This window comes from Xyrauchen texanus, chromosome 20 (assembly GCF_025860055.1).
Source record: "Xyrauchen texanus isolate HMW12.3.18 chromosome 20, RBS_HiC_50CHRs, whole genome shotgun sequence".
Lineage (NCBI taxonomy): Eukaryota > Metazoa > Chordata > Actinopteri > Cypriniformes > Catostomidae > Xyrauchen > Xyrauchen texanus.
In genome coordinates, this window is record NC_068295.1 from 34,597,896 (window position 1) to 34,614,436 (window position 16,541).

A 16,541-nucleotide genomic window follows, 5' to 3' on the forward strand; every position below is an offset into this window, starting at 1 on the left:
GGTTCACTGCGCACTGCCTAACAAATTCTAAATCCTAGCAGAGGAAAGAAAGTTTCTGACAGGCTTGTGAGACACACACACAGAGAATGCTCTGAAGAAAAGGATCTGACGACGCGTGTCCATTTATAGCCCGGTCACAGATGCATTGAATAATTACACCAACCGAGGCTATAAATTCCAGTCAATGTTCATTGACGTGTTACACACATATTTCAGCTGGTCACAAACATGTAGGATTGTTCCCAAAGTGCTTTTCTCAGCGCAGCATCCTAGTGAAGCTTTTTGTAAAGGGAACAAAAAGGCTGTTTGTATTCTACTCTTTATATACAACATATGACACATGGCTATTTGATAAGTCTTATGTTTTTACTTATTACAACAATATGTACAATGCAAAATTTTTCTTAAATAATAAAAAGGAACACTTCTGATTTGTCTGCAAATTTCAAAGCACTTGTTCAGTTTAGTCATGATGACTACATGCATTGTAAAGTAGAGCTGCTAAGCTTTAAAACGATACCTATTTTGTGTGTAATATATTTTTTTTTCTCACAGGCCCATCCGAACTTAAAGGGCTTACTATTGAAATCAAGAGACTGTGGATTTTCGCATTAAAACATTTCGATGTCCAAAGTCCCACCTATGTAAAGCTATATAGATGACACCAGATGAACATAAAATCAACAAGTGTATTCATGGAAGCAGAATTTGATTAGTGTGTTTATTATGGAGTTATTAAATAATTGCAATAATCCATTATTAGAGACAAAGTTGTTTGATCACATCTAATGCAAAGAGGTGCTGACATACTGTAACTCTCAACACAGCTATTCAAACATGCATCAAAGTATAGGAAAAAGGAAATTATCCTCTTTGAATGCCTACAGGGAGAACAGACTATTTAAAAAGTACATCCAAAAATCCACACACCAAGAAAGATACCAGTTACATTGAAAGAACTTAAAAATGGAACACAACAAAAAATGAAAGAAAGATGAAAATGATCTTAAATACTGAAAAGCCTTGACCCAGTGAACCGAGCCCTTTGTGTGATAGTTAAAAAATCTAACATTAATTTATCATGACCTCTGTGATCTGAACAAAGCAGTGAGGAGAGAACATGAACAACTTCAATTTTTGCAGGGAAATAAATAACATGACCCTACTGAAAACCTATTTTTCTAGTGAGCAGCATGCAAGAGCAGCATGATCAAATATGCACTAACCAACATAAACTATGCTGGACCAACATGGAAATGCAGGCTGGTCTATGCTGGATTTTCCATAATTGACTTTAAAGTCAAATGTTTTTTATTTTACTTTTAAATTTTCAGTCTTTGTACATTTCACAGTCCCTTTGAACTGAGCAGATTTCAAAATGAGTATCAAAATAATTTTAAATCACCACCAGAAGTTTTCAATAACAGTGAAGCAGCTATTCAATGGCATTCAGGTTGTCTGGGTAATGCCTAAAGAGCAGCATGGCCTGAGATGGGCATTTCAGAGAGTGAATCTTTTTGGAGTGAATCAAAAGAAATGTAAAAAGTCCTTGAGGAAAAAAAATAACCAGGCCAGATGGCTTGAAACCTGACGAGCAAAATTGAGGCAATCAAAAAATTTCCACTATTATCTGCATAAAAAGATATAGAGATTGGTAAGATTTCTAGAGATGGTCTTAGTCCTCGCAAAGTTAATTCCAAACTTGTCACAACCAGTTATTGAAGTGATTCTTTGAAATGAACACTTTGGAAGACCAGATTGGCTAAAAGTAGTTGGATTTTCTAACACTAATATAAGACAGCAGGTAGACAAGTTTTAAAAATCCTTAAAGGTTTATTGAGGAGTAGCTTCAAAAACGTTTTCACTCCTGAAATTCCTCTCTAACTAATGTGTAATGGTTCAATGCAGAACAGAAAGGATTATTCAAATCAACGAGTGTCTTAAGTGACCATGTGTTTTGAAATGAATGTGTTTAACCATAGATTTAAAGTCTTCATCCACTCAAAATACACTTCTGTGTCATTATATTTAATACCACCACTGAAACAACACACTCTTATAAGGTGGAACATGGTTGAGTTACTGGAAAAGATTTGCCTGTATATTGTGCTAATCTGCTGGCTTTCCCAAAGAACATCCCATAGTCAGCACTCTTTTAGTTGAGCCAGCACCTTGCTTTCTTACTTTTGGCTTGTGGGACAAAATGATGGAAGAGGCATTTAAACTAAAGTACAATAGATTGGAGGATAGGAAGAGAACACTAAAGTACCTGGAAAGAAATAAAGAGCCTTAGAGGACAAAACTGCAGAGCACATTTTCAATCAAGGGAAATCATGATGGCAGGCCAAAATGAGCAAAGCACATCAAGATGATAGTGAGAACATAGCTCTGAGGTTGAGTGGTGTTATATGAGAGTCTGCTTTTGGGTTGGTCGCTCAGAGCATCCTGGTAACCTTTTTTCAATTATGACAACTCTTGGAAAGATTTAGCATGTTAATGTGGGTATGAGATATTGATAGGATATTGGTCTTGGTGGACTAGATCTGCTACACTGCTGCTTTTGCAGAGCAAGTACAAAGACTGGGTTCTGCTAGAACAGATGTTGAGTAAACATGTGGACATGCTGCTGCTGCACAATTCAAATGCTCCATCAAAAATATATGATATGCTGCTGCACAAACACACAACATAAAACACAAAACACAACCCCCCAAACAAGCAGTTCTACCGCCAAGACTTGTGTACTGTTGCTGCTCTGAAGAGCCATGTGCACTGAATATATGCTAGCTAGGTGTGGCTTGGCCAAATGGCATCACCCTAGTGAAATAAATCTCTGTGTGTGCCATGGCCTGTTTGGCCAAATGGCTTAAATGGCTAGTGACCTGACTCATAACGTATACCTAGACCTGGAACACCCAGAGCTTATTTAACCAGTGAAGAGAGAGTATGCAAGTTGATTGGCTATCCGATTACATGTCAAAGGACCTATGCGTGGCGTGTTCCCCTATTATCTGACACCATGTGAGCTGGTTGGCTTGACAAATCGTCCTGGTTACTTCCATAACCTCCATTCCCTGATGGAGGGATGAGATGTTTTGTAGATGTAGTGACACTAGGGGTCAGTCTTGAGAGCCAGAGACACCTCTGATCTCTGATATAAGGCCAATGAGAATTGGCGAGTGGTATTTGCATGCCTCTCCCCCGGACATATGGGTATAAAGGAGGGGACGCTGCATACCGCTCATAAGATTTTGTGTTGAGGAGCCGAGAAAAAGTTCCCGGCCATTTCAGCGGGTAGTTCAGCGTTGTGGCACAACATTTCATTCCCTCCATCAGGGTACGGAGGTTACGGAGGTAACCAGTAAATTCCCTATCTGTCACTCATTCGACATTGTGTCGATGTAGTGACACTAGGAGTCCCCTATAAAAATGCCACATCTAGCTGAACTGTGTTATGTGGGTCAGCTGTGTGAGGTGGGCAGACTGTTGAGTGCCACACAGCCAGCGCAGCAAGGCACATAACCTCCCCTGACGCAAGTGTGAGTGTCGTGCAACCCAATTAGTGTCGGTTCGACTACCCAAGACAGTCGATTCGACTGTCCCATGGTAGGTCCTGCCCAACTTGGGGGAGGAAGCTCAACGAGCATGAAGACTGGGGCAGAGGGGCCTCTGCCTAAGGAAGACCCCGTTTGCCAACAGGGAATAATATTTTAGCTGAAAATACATCACAAGGGGTTGCCTACAGGGAACCAACAAATGCGGAGCACCTATCCCAGAACGGGGCTTAGTTAGCCCCATTAATGGGCTGGCAGTGAGTTTCTTTGCCAAACTCACCTGCCACAGGTCTAGGAGGAACTCAACCAGGGAAAACATCTGTGAACACTACTGGGAACCAACAACGCACATCTTCAGTTCAGGGGAGGTAAAAGGTGCTAGGTGATATACCTGGCCGGTTGACCAGCTTACCTGTTCATTCCTGCAAAGACACGGAACGAAACTGGAGGGGCAATCAGCTGGCCCCCGGCTGCATGCCCGTTGCATATAGCGCCCTAGCCTGTCTTGGAAACAAGACGTGCCTGCTCTAGGGGAACCCCTGCCCGAAGGAATGCAAGGTCGTTCCAAGGGCTGAGGAGGCTGCGACAGATCAGCGTGATACCCAAGCAATGTGTCCCGCAGCGCCATGCCCATCTCGGGACTCGAGTCCAGAGCCAGTAAAGTAGCAGTCTCATATGCATCAACCCTAGCGGTGTGGCCACCGCCAAGGATGCCATATGCCCAGGAGCCTCTGAAATTATTTGAGTGGGACCACAGTCTTCTGTCTGAACGCCTTCAGACAGATCAGCACCGACTGGGCACGCTCGTTCGTGAGACACACTGCCATCGAGACTGAGTCCACCTCAAGACCGAGAAAAGAGATGCTCTGAACCGGGAGGAGCTTGCTCTTTTCCCAGTTGACCCGAAGACCTAGTCGGCTGAGGTCCCTGTTCGCACACACTGCATCTCGAGAGGGGGCTAGGTTTAGCCAGTCATTGAGGTAGTATGCCTGCTTCCCTTAACGGGGCAAGGGCAGCCTCCACCGAAGTGAAGTGGACACCTGCTGAACCTGGCAAACTGAATTGCATAGCCGAGTCGAGCTCCAAGCTCCAGCCGAGGGGGGTCAAGGGGACAATCTCGTCGGACATACTGGCGGGTGGGGCCTCACGGCGGGGCAGATCCTGAGGCGCCACATTGAAGGGGCTTGAGCCCTGTGGCCGTGCTGAGTCAAGGGGCATCAAAGCACTTACCTGGCCCCTGATACTCACCAGAGGATCGGTCTGGGAGGGGAGAGGAGGTACATCGCCCCCACAGTCCATCGAAACCATCCGGATGTGGCCGTGTTTGTGCCACAGCTGGGCATGCAGGGGAGGGGTGGCCGCCACTGGAGCGCCAGACCTGCCAAAATGGAATGGACAGTGGTTGTAATGACGGCCGTGCACACTGGGTATGTGACTGAGAAAATGAGAAAACTGCTCTTTAGTTAAATTTTTGGGTACCGCAGCTACTTGGGCATGTGGTGAAATTAAATGAAAATGAAACATAAGATTCTCCTCCCTGCCCTCCACAGGGGGATGGAGTGGTCTGTCTACCAGCTTCAGAGGCTTCCGCTTCCGACTGGACGAGTCCGCTCTCCAATGCTGTGCTGGAAAGCTCATTACCTTTGCGGGCCATGAACAAAAGGTCGAACTCGCCCTGAGACGAGCCAAACAAGTATGCTGGGGAATGGGATGTCCGTGGGGATTTATCAGGCAGAGATGGTCCCATTGAGGTCCCCAAATCACTGCCAGTGCTAGCCGTGCTGGCCTCATACCCGTAGGTAGAAGGACCAAGGTGGGGAGCCGCTAGGGTGGATTGCTTTCTTATGAAGGCAAGCCGCGACCACAACGTTGCCATGGTCATGTCCTCGCAGTGAGCTCCTTTATACCCGTATATTTGTGGGAGTGGCATGCAAATTCCTCTCACCAAATCCCATTGGTCATTTATCAAAGATCAGAGGTGTCTCGGGCTCCCAAGAATGACCCCTGGTGTCACTTCATTGACACAACGTCGAGTGAGTGACAGATAGGGAACCACATTATAGCGACCATGAGGAGGTTAACCCAACGTGAATCTACCCACCCTAGCAACCGGGCCAATTGGTTTATTAGGAAGCCTGACTGGATGCCCTGAATTTGAAAATGACTCCAGGTGTGATAGTCAGCGTCTTTACTTGCTGAGATACCCAGGCCCCCACTTTGTCTTTCTCTTAATTATTTCGTTCCGGAACATGCTTGTCTTGAGACATAGCTCATTAATGTGAGACAGCACTGAGGTATGGACCCACCAGGCACGATGAGGAGGTAATTAGAGGCATGACGAATCCTCATGGATTTCCGTTATGAGCCTAATTAGCGTTCAGGGCACCAGTCTGACTGACCACACGCCACCACTCCAGCACCACATCTGCCTCTGAGGAGATCGACCCTGAGCTATATTGCAAGAGACTTTTAACCCCACAATAATATGCATGTTCAATCTGTCTAGGATGTTCAAAGATGTGATCATGCATCCAAGTTGAGAACTAACATGCACTAAAAACAAAGTATCATAGTCAACTTTTGACTGTTTGTTAAGATGTATTGGTAGGTTTCCCACATTAGCGGACTGTGTTGTCAAGGTCATTATGCACATTTTATACATCAGCATCAAGTATTCAAGAGAGCTGTGTAATAAAGTTTCATATAATTTTTTAAATAGTTAAGTCTGTATTCTATGCCTGAGAACACTGAATCTGAGTACAGCAGGATTCTGATAGCTAAAAGTCTAAAGAGGAAGTGGAATTGTCAGCATTTTTACACAGCAGAAATAGATGTGTTAAATTTCAAAACACGGTATAAATAGTTATGAAGTACTTTTATCATGAGAAGTAATAATGTATATGAGAATGAATGAGGCTGGAATATTAATTATGAAATTGTTTAAATACATGTTGAGAGCAGTCTACAAAGGCTAGTTATATTGTGCCAAGCTACTCAAATCCAACAAAAGCATAGTAGAAGCCTTATTGTCGGAAATTAAAAAAAATATTATAATAATTGTAATTTATGAAAAGCATTCAGATGAGAATTAGAATGATTTATTTGTTCGGGGACCCTAAGCATAGAAATTATTATTAATATAGTTTTTTTATTTAATATTTTATAGGTATATATATATATATATATATATATATATATATATATATCACAGAGAATGCTTCAATTGATATAAGTTCATACATTGAGGTAAAGTTTGCACATCCTGTTTCATGGGTGTTATCTGCATAGGCACTGATAAGGGTGCAATTTTAAAAGACTTGAGCCAATGTGTTGAGGTGTGGGTTTTTCTTCTTCTTCTTCTGCTTGCTTGTTTTTTAAAGTTTTGCAGACTAGAAAACTTCCTTATTGGGAAAATATGCATTGTACAATGCTTAGTGAATACAGCCATCATTATGCGTTAAATGCAACAATACCCTGTGCATTTGCCCCTCTTTGCCCTGTGGTGGCAGTGTGTGGCAGTTTTGATTGATAAGACAGAGCAGCAGAATATGGCTGTCAGTCTGGTTTGGAGTGCTATATATAGTTTTGTTCATACACAGTTCAGTTAATTTTAACAGACAACAAACAATATACTATATTTGAGGTGACTCCCATAAAATGTAATTTTGATAGTGAGTTTGGTTGACTTGTTCAGTATGAATGGAATTTGTTTTTTCATCAAGTAATTTTTTGCTGTAAGCCACTAATAGCCTGTCTCCTCCTCTCAGGTTATGAAGAAATAGTGGTTTTGTGAGGTTGGATGGCAAGACAAAACCCAACCATCTCTTTTTCTATGAGTTTTACATGCTGCTTTCTACATTTTGCTACAGTTTCCTGTTGAAATTAACAACTGCGTGTTTTATTCACTTTCACACAAATCACTGGTACTCTGGCTGTTTATGACTTTATAAACACTTATTTTTGCCCTCACACATAGAATAGAAATCTTTATTTGTGCATAGGGAAGAGTAGCAGCTGTACATCATCGCACCATTAGCTGGGTAATTCCCAGCCAATCACATGTAAGCCATTGCTTCATAAGTCTGCTCACAGTCTATCACATTGCTGTTTCAGTGTGCTAACACGGCAACCTCCACCAACCCACCACCACCACTAGTTGAGTCCCGTCCTGCACGGGGGTAGGCTCGTTGACACTGCCTCCTATCTCCGGCAGGATATGACGATTCCGAATACAAAATCTTTGGACCACCAGACTCCAAAGAGAGACATTACTTTTCTGTTTTATATTCATCAAATAAATGTCATCTTAAATCTCATTCAAGTCTTCCAGATAGAACTGTAAAAATCTTCCAGGGAGAGAAGAGAGGGCAGCCAATAATCTTCTGGGCAGTGGTGACAACCCTCTGGAGCGCTTTCATCTCTGTTTCTGTGCAGCTGGCAAACCACACACAGATACAATAAGTCATTATGCACTCTATGGAGCAGCGGAAGAAGGACAGAAGCACTTTTTGGGTGAGGTGGTACTTCCTAAGGATCCTCAGGAAGTAAAGTCTCTGCTCTGCCATCTTTACCAGTACTGTGGTGTTAGTGCTCCAGGTTAGGTCCTCGTCTATGTGCATGTCCAGGAACCTGAAATCCGGGACCCTCTCCACACATTCCCCAAAAGTATCATTACAAATGTAATGATGCTGTTGCTGGAGTGGGTGGCAGTGCAGTCATGGGTGTACAGGGTGTAGAGTAGGGGCCGCAGCACACAGCCCTGTGGGGATCCAGTGCTGAGACTGAGGGCTGAGGAGATGTGGGGGCCTACTATCACCCTCTGGGAGCTATCTGACAGGAAGTCCTTAATCCAAAAATTGATTGAGTGAGGTAGTCACAGGTTTACAAGTTTGGTCACCAGTCTCTGAGGAAGTATGGTGTTAAATGCAGAGCTAAAGTCCACAAAGAGCAGCCTAGCGTAGCTCCCCCGCTGCTCAAGGTGGGTCAGGGCAGCATGGAGTGTTGTAGCTATGGCATCCTCTGTGGACCTGTTAGCTCTGTAAACAAACTGGTGTGTGTCAAGCGTGGGTGGGAGGTTTGAGATTATGTAAATCCGGACCAGTTTCTCAAAGTACTTCATAATGATGGGGGTAAGTGCCACTGGATGGTAATCGTTCAGGCAGCTGATGTTGGTCTTTTTTGGCAGTGGAACTATGATAGAGGACTTCAGGCAGGGTGGTATGGTGGACTGGGCTAGAGACCAGTTGAAGATCTTGGTAAAGAACCCCGCCAGCTGATCCGCACAATCCATCAGCACCCGTCCCGAAACGGCATCGGGTCCTGCAGCTTTAATCGGGTTCAATATGGATGTGATGTGGTTGCCTCCATTTGCTCCACCTCAAAGCGGGCAAAGAAGTGGTTAAACTCCTCCGCCAGTGAAGCACCATCGACTGTAACTGAATATAAGTCTCAATATTTACAATTCTTACTGTATCTGTCACGTTACAAGTATTACTCAAGGATATTGCGAATTAGGGTGTCACTTTTTGACTCTCCTTCTGACTTGCATATTTTGCTCCATATTTTTTTTTTATATATATATATTTTTTTTATATATCCTCTAGACATCTTTATTTGCGTCATTAAATGTTGGCCTGTTGAATGATTTTGAATAAACTATAAATTTGATTATATTTGCATTTTTGTGTCAGACTTCCTTTTATGTTACGGTTGGGAATGAGCTGCTTGTAACATAAACATGTGGTGTTATGGTAAAAATAAAACAATGTTATGGCATTGTTGTTGTTTTTTCCTTCACCCAAGAGAAGGCATTGTTTTTATAATGTTTAAATCTGAGGTCCTTATCAAGCACAAGAGAAAAGTTTAAAAGTCCCTTTGCATAGCTGTTTTTCAGAGCAATCTGACACTATATCACATTTTAATTAAAGTAGATTTATGATCAGGACTTTCTATTTGCCATGGGTAATTAAAGAACATGGCAGAAGCTGTAATTATCAGTCTTTAATCATCATTTTACAATTTAATCTAGTGCTCTGCACATAGTTCATAATCTTATGTCTGTTTCAACATAATGAACTGATTGAGTTGAAATATACCCCATTTTTGCATTCATACACTGGCCTGAAGACTGCTGGAATGAATATCACTCACACTCTGAGCAGGACCAAATCAAAAAATAAAGGAGAGGGGGCGACCTCTAGCTGTAATGCTAATTTTATTTTACAATTTACCCCTTTCTTATTGTGTAGAATCAATCAATCAATCAATCATCTGTCTGTCTGTCACTTCTTTTCAATCTATCTATCTATCTATCTATCTATCTATCTATCTATCTATCTATCTATCTATCTATCTATCTATCTATCTATCTATCTATCTATCTATCTATCTATCTATCTATCTATCTCTGTCTGTCTGTCCATCTATGTCTGTCTTTCTGTTTGTCCATCTACAGGCATGTCTGTCTTTCTATCTGTTTGTCTGTCTATACACTGTAAAAATTTAAACATACTTGAGGCACCGTTTAGGGTTCCTCAGATTGCCACTTTAGCGAAACCCTAGAGAGCCTCTGTGTACCCTTTGAAAAAGTTCCAGCAAGAACTTAAAAGATTGTCAATAATTTCTCCTGTAACCTCATCATAAAGGAAAGGTTTTGAGGCACTTGAAATATATATTGAAGTTATTAGAGTATACAATAAAATAATAAGTCACATTTAAAACGGTGTCTAGCTATTCTCAAAAGGGTTCCATCATATATAAAACCTATACATCAAAAGCAAATTGCCCATTGTAATGTCCATTTCACATGGCCCCATTCACTCCCATTACAAGTGCCTCACTGTAACCCAGACTTTTCCTTTTTATTTGTATTTTATTTTATTTTTTAAATGAGGGACAAGGCAAAATAAATGTTTGTGGTAATCAACATTATACCACAAATACTTTTGATTGAGTTTAACTTGAATTAAACACAGAATATCAATTAAAGGCAAGGGTCAGCTATATTATGAATTGAGATGTTTAATTGTGTTCGCAGGACATTTCATAAATCTCAGGTCAGGACAATTTGCATTTTAATGGTATAAATTTATACAATTTGTTTATTAAAATATTATAACTCGTTTTTTATTGTTTGGGGGTTCTTAGACTATGGCTGTGCATCCTTCAACATGAAGCTAAGTTGTGCAGGAGATATGTGTAAATGCATTGATGCATTTTCAGTGGTTAAAAAGTCATCACGATAAGAGACAAGAGCATCTCTGAAGCAGTGTGTACGCGGGTGGGTGGGTGTGTGCGCGCGCGCGCGCGTAACATCACTGTTCGCGCCTGGTGGCTTACACGCAGGTTGGGAGTCTCGCGGAAACCGAAGTACCCTCGTGATCCACTGCGACGCCTTGTGAGTGCATGCCTCGTTGCAGCCGCCGCACAGGTACAAGTGCACCCCGCAAGTTGCATTCAAACAGACGATGACCAGCGAAACGGCATTATCTCCACACTTGAAGAGTGCTGAAACGTGAACTTTGAATCTAATTCCAAGCTCTGGGGTGAATTTAAATCATCCCACTCAAAAATGACATTATTCTGTACTCTGTGTTTAAAAAGTTGGCAAAAATGAAGTTTGGCAAAAGCGTTTGTATCATTAACGTGGGTGGTACCAAGTATGCTTTTCCAAAGGACGTAATCAAGAATTTCCCTCTAAGGAGAGTAAGTCGTCTCCACAGTTGCGCCTCGGAGAGAGAAGTGCTGGAAGTGTGTGATGATTACGATCGAGAGAGTAACGAGTTCTTCTTTGATAGACATTCGGAAGCGTTCGGTTTCATTATGCTCTACGTGAAGTACGGCAAACTGCGCTTCGTCCCGCATATGTGCGAGCTGTCATTTTACAACGAGATGATTTACTGGGGTTTGGAAAGCTCTCATTTGGAGTTCTGCTGCCAGCGGAGACTCGACGACCGGATGTCCGACACGTATACTCACTTTCCCGAGGAGGACCACAAAACAGACGATGAATTTAGGGTGACGGATGAGGCGTCAACCTCGGCGGATACGAAGCAAGACTCCAAGTGGCTAGAGCGGATGCGTATGACTTTCGAGGAGCCGACCTCCTCTTTAGCCGCACAGATTTTGGCGTCCGTGTCGGTCATTTTTGTCATTGTGTCCATGGTTATGCTGTGCGCGAGCACTCTTCCTGACTGGAAAACTGCCGAGAGCAATACAGAGGAAGAGCAAAGGTACACAGACTCTTTAGAGCATCCATCCGGGTATTTATGTCTTCTTACCTTACATTAACTATTTTATTTGAAATGTCCTCAATAACTTAAGGGGTCGTTCACACAAGATGCGTTGTCGTGCTCTAAGACAGCTAGACGGAGCACACGGCATGGAATAGAACAATCACCAGGTTTTTCAAAGATCAACTATGGGAAAGTAAATCAAAAATGACATTTTGTCATAATTTTAGCACATTCATATCATTCCAAACCCATATTACTATATTTCTTCTGGTGAACATGAAAGGAGAAGATTAGCAGAATGTCTGAGCTGCTCTGTTGCATGCAGTGACAGTGGATGGTGTCTTGAGGCTTCAAAAAAGACAAAAAGCACCATAAAATTAGTACATATGACTGATGCGGTACGTTCCAATTTTTCTGAAGCCATATTAAAGCTTAAATTAATGGCATTATTATTAAAAACCTCTTGCTGTTGTCACCATTCACTTTTATTGTATGGAAAAAGCAGCTTAGACATTCTGCTTTAAATAACTGTTTTGCACGGAAGAAATAATGTAATATGAGTTAGAACCATAAGGTTGATTAAATAATAGAATAAAAAATTTTTGGCTGAACTATTCCAGCATTCAAAAAAAAGCAACAGAACGCAACGTTCCTCTGTGAACAGCACCTTTAGGGAACATTTACAAGTTCTTCCTTCTGTATGTGATATTTTTCATTTGTGTATTCACAGTGTAGGGTAGTAATGGACTACATGCGATTTGGATTACATAATCAGATTACAAAAATGATAACTAATCTTAACGAAAGTGAAATGAAAGAAGTGCAGATTGGTTCTTAATAGACTTAAAATTTGATTTTCATCAAAACATGAAAAATGTAATCCAAAACATAACCTAAAAGATTATGTTACAGTTGTGTAATTTGTAATCAGTTCCGGGTTACATTTCCGAAGTAACCTACCCAACACTGCGCACCAAACGGGCTTCTTTGGCTGTTGTGTTTTTTAGCATTTGCACATTGCGTAGTGAGTTTTATGATGCAGGGACAAGTACCATTTTTAAATGTTTTTTATATGCAATGGATTTAAGTGAAATTCAACTGTTTTAATGTAAGAAAGCATCCTGAGTGAACCCAACCCCCCCCTTCTAAATCAAATATGAATAGCAATGCATTCACCAATGAATGAAATACATGCCTGCAGCCACACTTGTCTACGGTCTACTGTATCATGTGTACAGTGTCATGTAATGTCACATTTCTTAAATGTTTGTCTTTTATCTTTCAGCATGAAAACAAGTCATAAAATTTAATTAGAATAGTCAACAAATAGCCTACTCAAGCATGTTGAATTTAAGGGCTCCTCAGTTTTCCCTGATTGTGAGAATCTGAGTGTGCATCGCTAAAGGATGAACTCAATTTGGAAAGTGCACAATTCAGAGTAATCAGGTAGAGCTGCCTCTATCCAAGGTGCTGAATGATTGTTGAGAGCCAGCTGTTTACGTCTGTACATTGTACATGGGAACGGATCATCTTATGATAAATTTATCGAAAATAAACTATTTTACATTCAAATTTCTAAACAACAAAACAGTTCTGCTTGATGAAAATAATTACCTTTTTGCTAAAGAAAGATTTTTCCATTTGAACTCCAGTAAGGCTAATTTGAACAGTCTTCCAAAATGAACAAATTAATGAAACAATACATATAAAAAGTACTTTAAAAAACAAAATTCAAATAATAAGGAAACGTAGAAATAGGGTCTAAGACTTGTGCCACCCGTCATTTTCACACCTCAAGAACTAGAAAAAAAATATGTTAGCAGATACCACTGACTTCATAGTGGTAAATTCTATTTTATTAGTAAAATGTTCTTGTATTTAATGTCCCTTTTTAACCTCTGTTTGTCTGTTCTGTTATCATAACTGCCACGTGGACTGTTCTGAAGGTACAGGTACCTGAGGAGCAAACTCCCATAGTGTGTTTGTGTGTAATGATATAACATGCTATGTCTATGTTGCCGAAAGTTCAGGTTTGTTTTTCATGCTAAACCATTGCCATCAGTATGAGTGATTATGTCTTTGGAGAGAAGTCTCCATTCTTCCTCTGCTATACCCATATTCCAGCTCAGAGTTTATTTCTGTCAGAAAAGCACAGCATCACAGAGTCAAAAGCACAGAAAATATTGTCGCATATAAACTAGATTTCCACTTCAATTGATGTTAAGATATTTTACGCATCTATTTGGGGATTTGAAACAGAGGAACAGAAGTAGGCGACACCAGTCATTTTGGTGTAACAGATGTTGACAGCATCTGAATTTGTTTAAAATGGAAAAAAACCAAAACATCGTTATTATAGATTTATATGCATTTGTCAAGTGTTGTGAAACAAATTTATCTCAGAGAAACAAAAAGGAATAAAGAAACATTATAATCTCTTATCAGATCTTTGCTTCAACTGTCCCTTTTGGTTTACTCAGCTCACCAATTCACTGGAGAAAAATAGTCAGATAACCTAAATGCCAGTATGCTTGAGTTTTATTAAAATCAAATATAATTTTACATCAACCTGACTATATTAGGTTACACCAGCTGAAGTTATTTTTAAGGGTTAAATCAAGTAAAAATCTGATCTTTAAGGTAACAATTGCACATTACCATTTTTACAGTGTAATCCCATATCAATCCTATCATATTTGGAATTATATTGATGACGTTAAAAAAAAAAGAAAAAAGAAAAAGGGAGACAAAATGACTGGACTCTAAACTGGAATGAATTGCTTGTCTTTTTTTTTTTTTTTTTTTCAAAAACTCTAAGACCCAGCAACCCTTTAAACTAAATGTCAAAACAGAAAGACAGTAATCATTGACAAATCTCTTCAGTATACCACCATTCTGAAACGAATGTTATTAATATTAGCTCTTTTTCATTTGACTAATGATTACTATCATTCTGCCAGTTTGCTTCAATTCATTTTCCTGACTGTCCTACGGCTTTATTAGACTCTAACTGGAATACAGTACTGTGATCAATACAGTACGTTAACAAACGGCGCCATTAAGAAAGTGTTGCCAGGCCTTACAGGATTTCAAGTGGTTGCTTGGTTTAAGTACATCACAAATGCTTCAACATTTCACATGGTAAAAATATAACTTCCCTGTGCAATAACATCAAGTGAATTTAGTAAATGGTTATTGACACTATAAAACTGTTGAAAATGCTGAACATCTTTTTGATTTCATGAATTCATCTTTAATTCTAAGCCATTGTTAAAGTTCCTCTTTGATCATAGTCCCACGTTCTGTATTCAGCTCTCATTGCTACTGTGAGTGTTAGCTTTTGATTGACCTTAATATCTGTTGCCTCAGCTATTCAAAGGGTCTTTGTGTGAGAGTATCTAAAGCAACACATGAAAGCACTCAGCATTTTAGCAAATACACGATGAATCTCAGTAAAAGCTTTAAAATGGCTTTGAATTATCAAACACTTAAGCACCTTGAAATAGACTAATTAAATGCTTATTTGGGTAATGAGACCACTCTCTTTGTTATGGATCAACATGTTGCTTTTCAAATTAGCCTTCTTTCTCTCTCAGACTCTCTTTGTTTTCTTTCCCCCATCGATGTGCACCTGTCCAGGATAATTGAGGCGGTGTGCATTGGCTGGTTCACGGCAGAGTGCATCGTCCGCTTCATTGTTTCCAGAGACAAGTGCGAGTTTGTTCGACATCCACTAAACATCATAGACCTTCTGGCCATTACACCCTATTACATCTCCGTGACCATGATGGTTCTCACTGGAGAGAACTCTCAGCTGCAAAGGGCTGGTGTGACGTTACGTGTGTTGCGCATGATGCGAATATTTTGGGTAATCAAGTTAGCACGGCATTTCCTGGGCCTCCAGACTTTGGGGCTGACATTGAGGCGCTGTTACCGTGAAATGGTCATGCTTTTGGTCTTCATTTGCGTGGCCATGGCCATATTTGGGGCATTGGCGCAACTTCTGGAGCATGGTCTGGATCTGCAGTCTGGGAACGATGGATATGCTAGCATTCCTGCCGCCTGCTGGTGGGTTATTATCTCCATGACGACTGTCGGCTATGGAGACATGTACCCCATCACTGTGCCGGGACGTGTGCTTGGTGGCCTGTGCGTTGTTAGTGGTATAGTGCTGCTGGCTCTTCCAATCACATTCATTTACCACAGCTTTGTGCAGTGCTACCATGAACTCAAGTTCCGTTCCGCTCGCTGCACCAGAAGCCTCTCTGTTGAGTTCCTCAACTGACTCCCTCTCAAGGTTTGGCTTACACAAATAATGTGACTTAGTCAAATCTCTAACTTCTGGTAGAGAAACCAAACCCAACATTTTTATGTCGTGACATCTCCTGGGGCAATTCCTTCTGACACATTCATCTTCAGATCAGGCTCCCTTGACAGTGCTTAATTTCAGTGGTGTATCTGTTACTCAAGGGGCTGGAGGAGGCTACCATAGTGATGGTGGCCAGATGTACTTGACAGGTACACACTGCTGGAGGACATCTTACTAATGTCAATCAGAGGCCTTGAAGACTCCATGCCATGGCTCAGCAACCTCACACTTTCAGATATTTGCATTACCCTGTACATTTGGCATCCTGACTGAAGGATTTAGCTTCTGAATGCTTCTCAGACAGCCAACAGGGTTGGCAAGCACATAGGAGAGAGATAATTAAATCGTCTTGTCAACCAGGAACCTCTCTTTGATGCTGCTTTC

General features: G+C 41.0%; 1 protein-coding gene across 2 annotated transcripts; it reads left to right on the top strand.

Moving 5' to 3' along the window:
- Nucleotides 1-11,165: 11,165 nt before the first annotated feature.
- Nucleotides 11,166-16,073, top strand: LOC127661026 (potassium voltage-gated channel subfamily G member 3-like). 2 transcript variants are annotated; one of them, XM_052151570.1, is made up of 2 exons: nucleotides 11,166-11,815; nucleotides 15,428-16,073. In XM_052151570.1, the coding sequence occupies exons 1-2, from the start codon at nucleotides 11,166-11,168 to the stop codon at nucleotides 16,071-16,073; spliced, it is 1,296 nt and encodes a 431-aa protein (XP_052007530.1). The 2 variants fall into 2 exon arrangements, with proteins under 2 accessions (XP_052007530.1, XP_052007531.1); XM_052151571.1 differs by having other exon boundaries at nucleotides 11,166-11,785.
- The last annotated feature ends 468 nt before the right edge of the window (nucleotides 16,074-16,541 follow it).

What these genes read in the sequence shown, in the direction of transcription:
- LOC127661026 (XM_052151570.1), top strand. Translation starts at nt 11,166, where the DNA reads ATGAAGTTTGGCAAAAGCGTTTGTATCATTAACGTGGGTGGTACCAAG. An exon ending in TCTTTAGAGCATCCATCCGG is followed by an intron (nt 11,816 to 15,427) that starts GTATTTATGTCT and finishes GCACCTGTCCAG; the next exon opens with GATAATTGAGGCGGTGTGCA.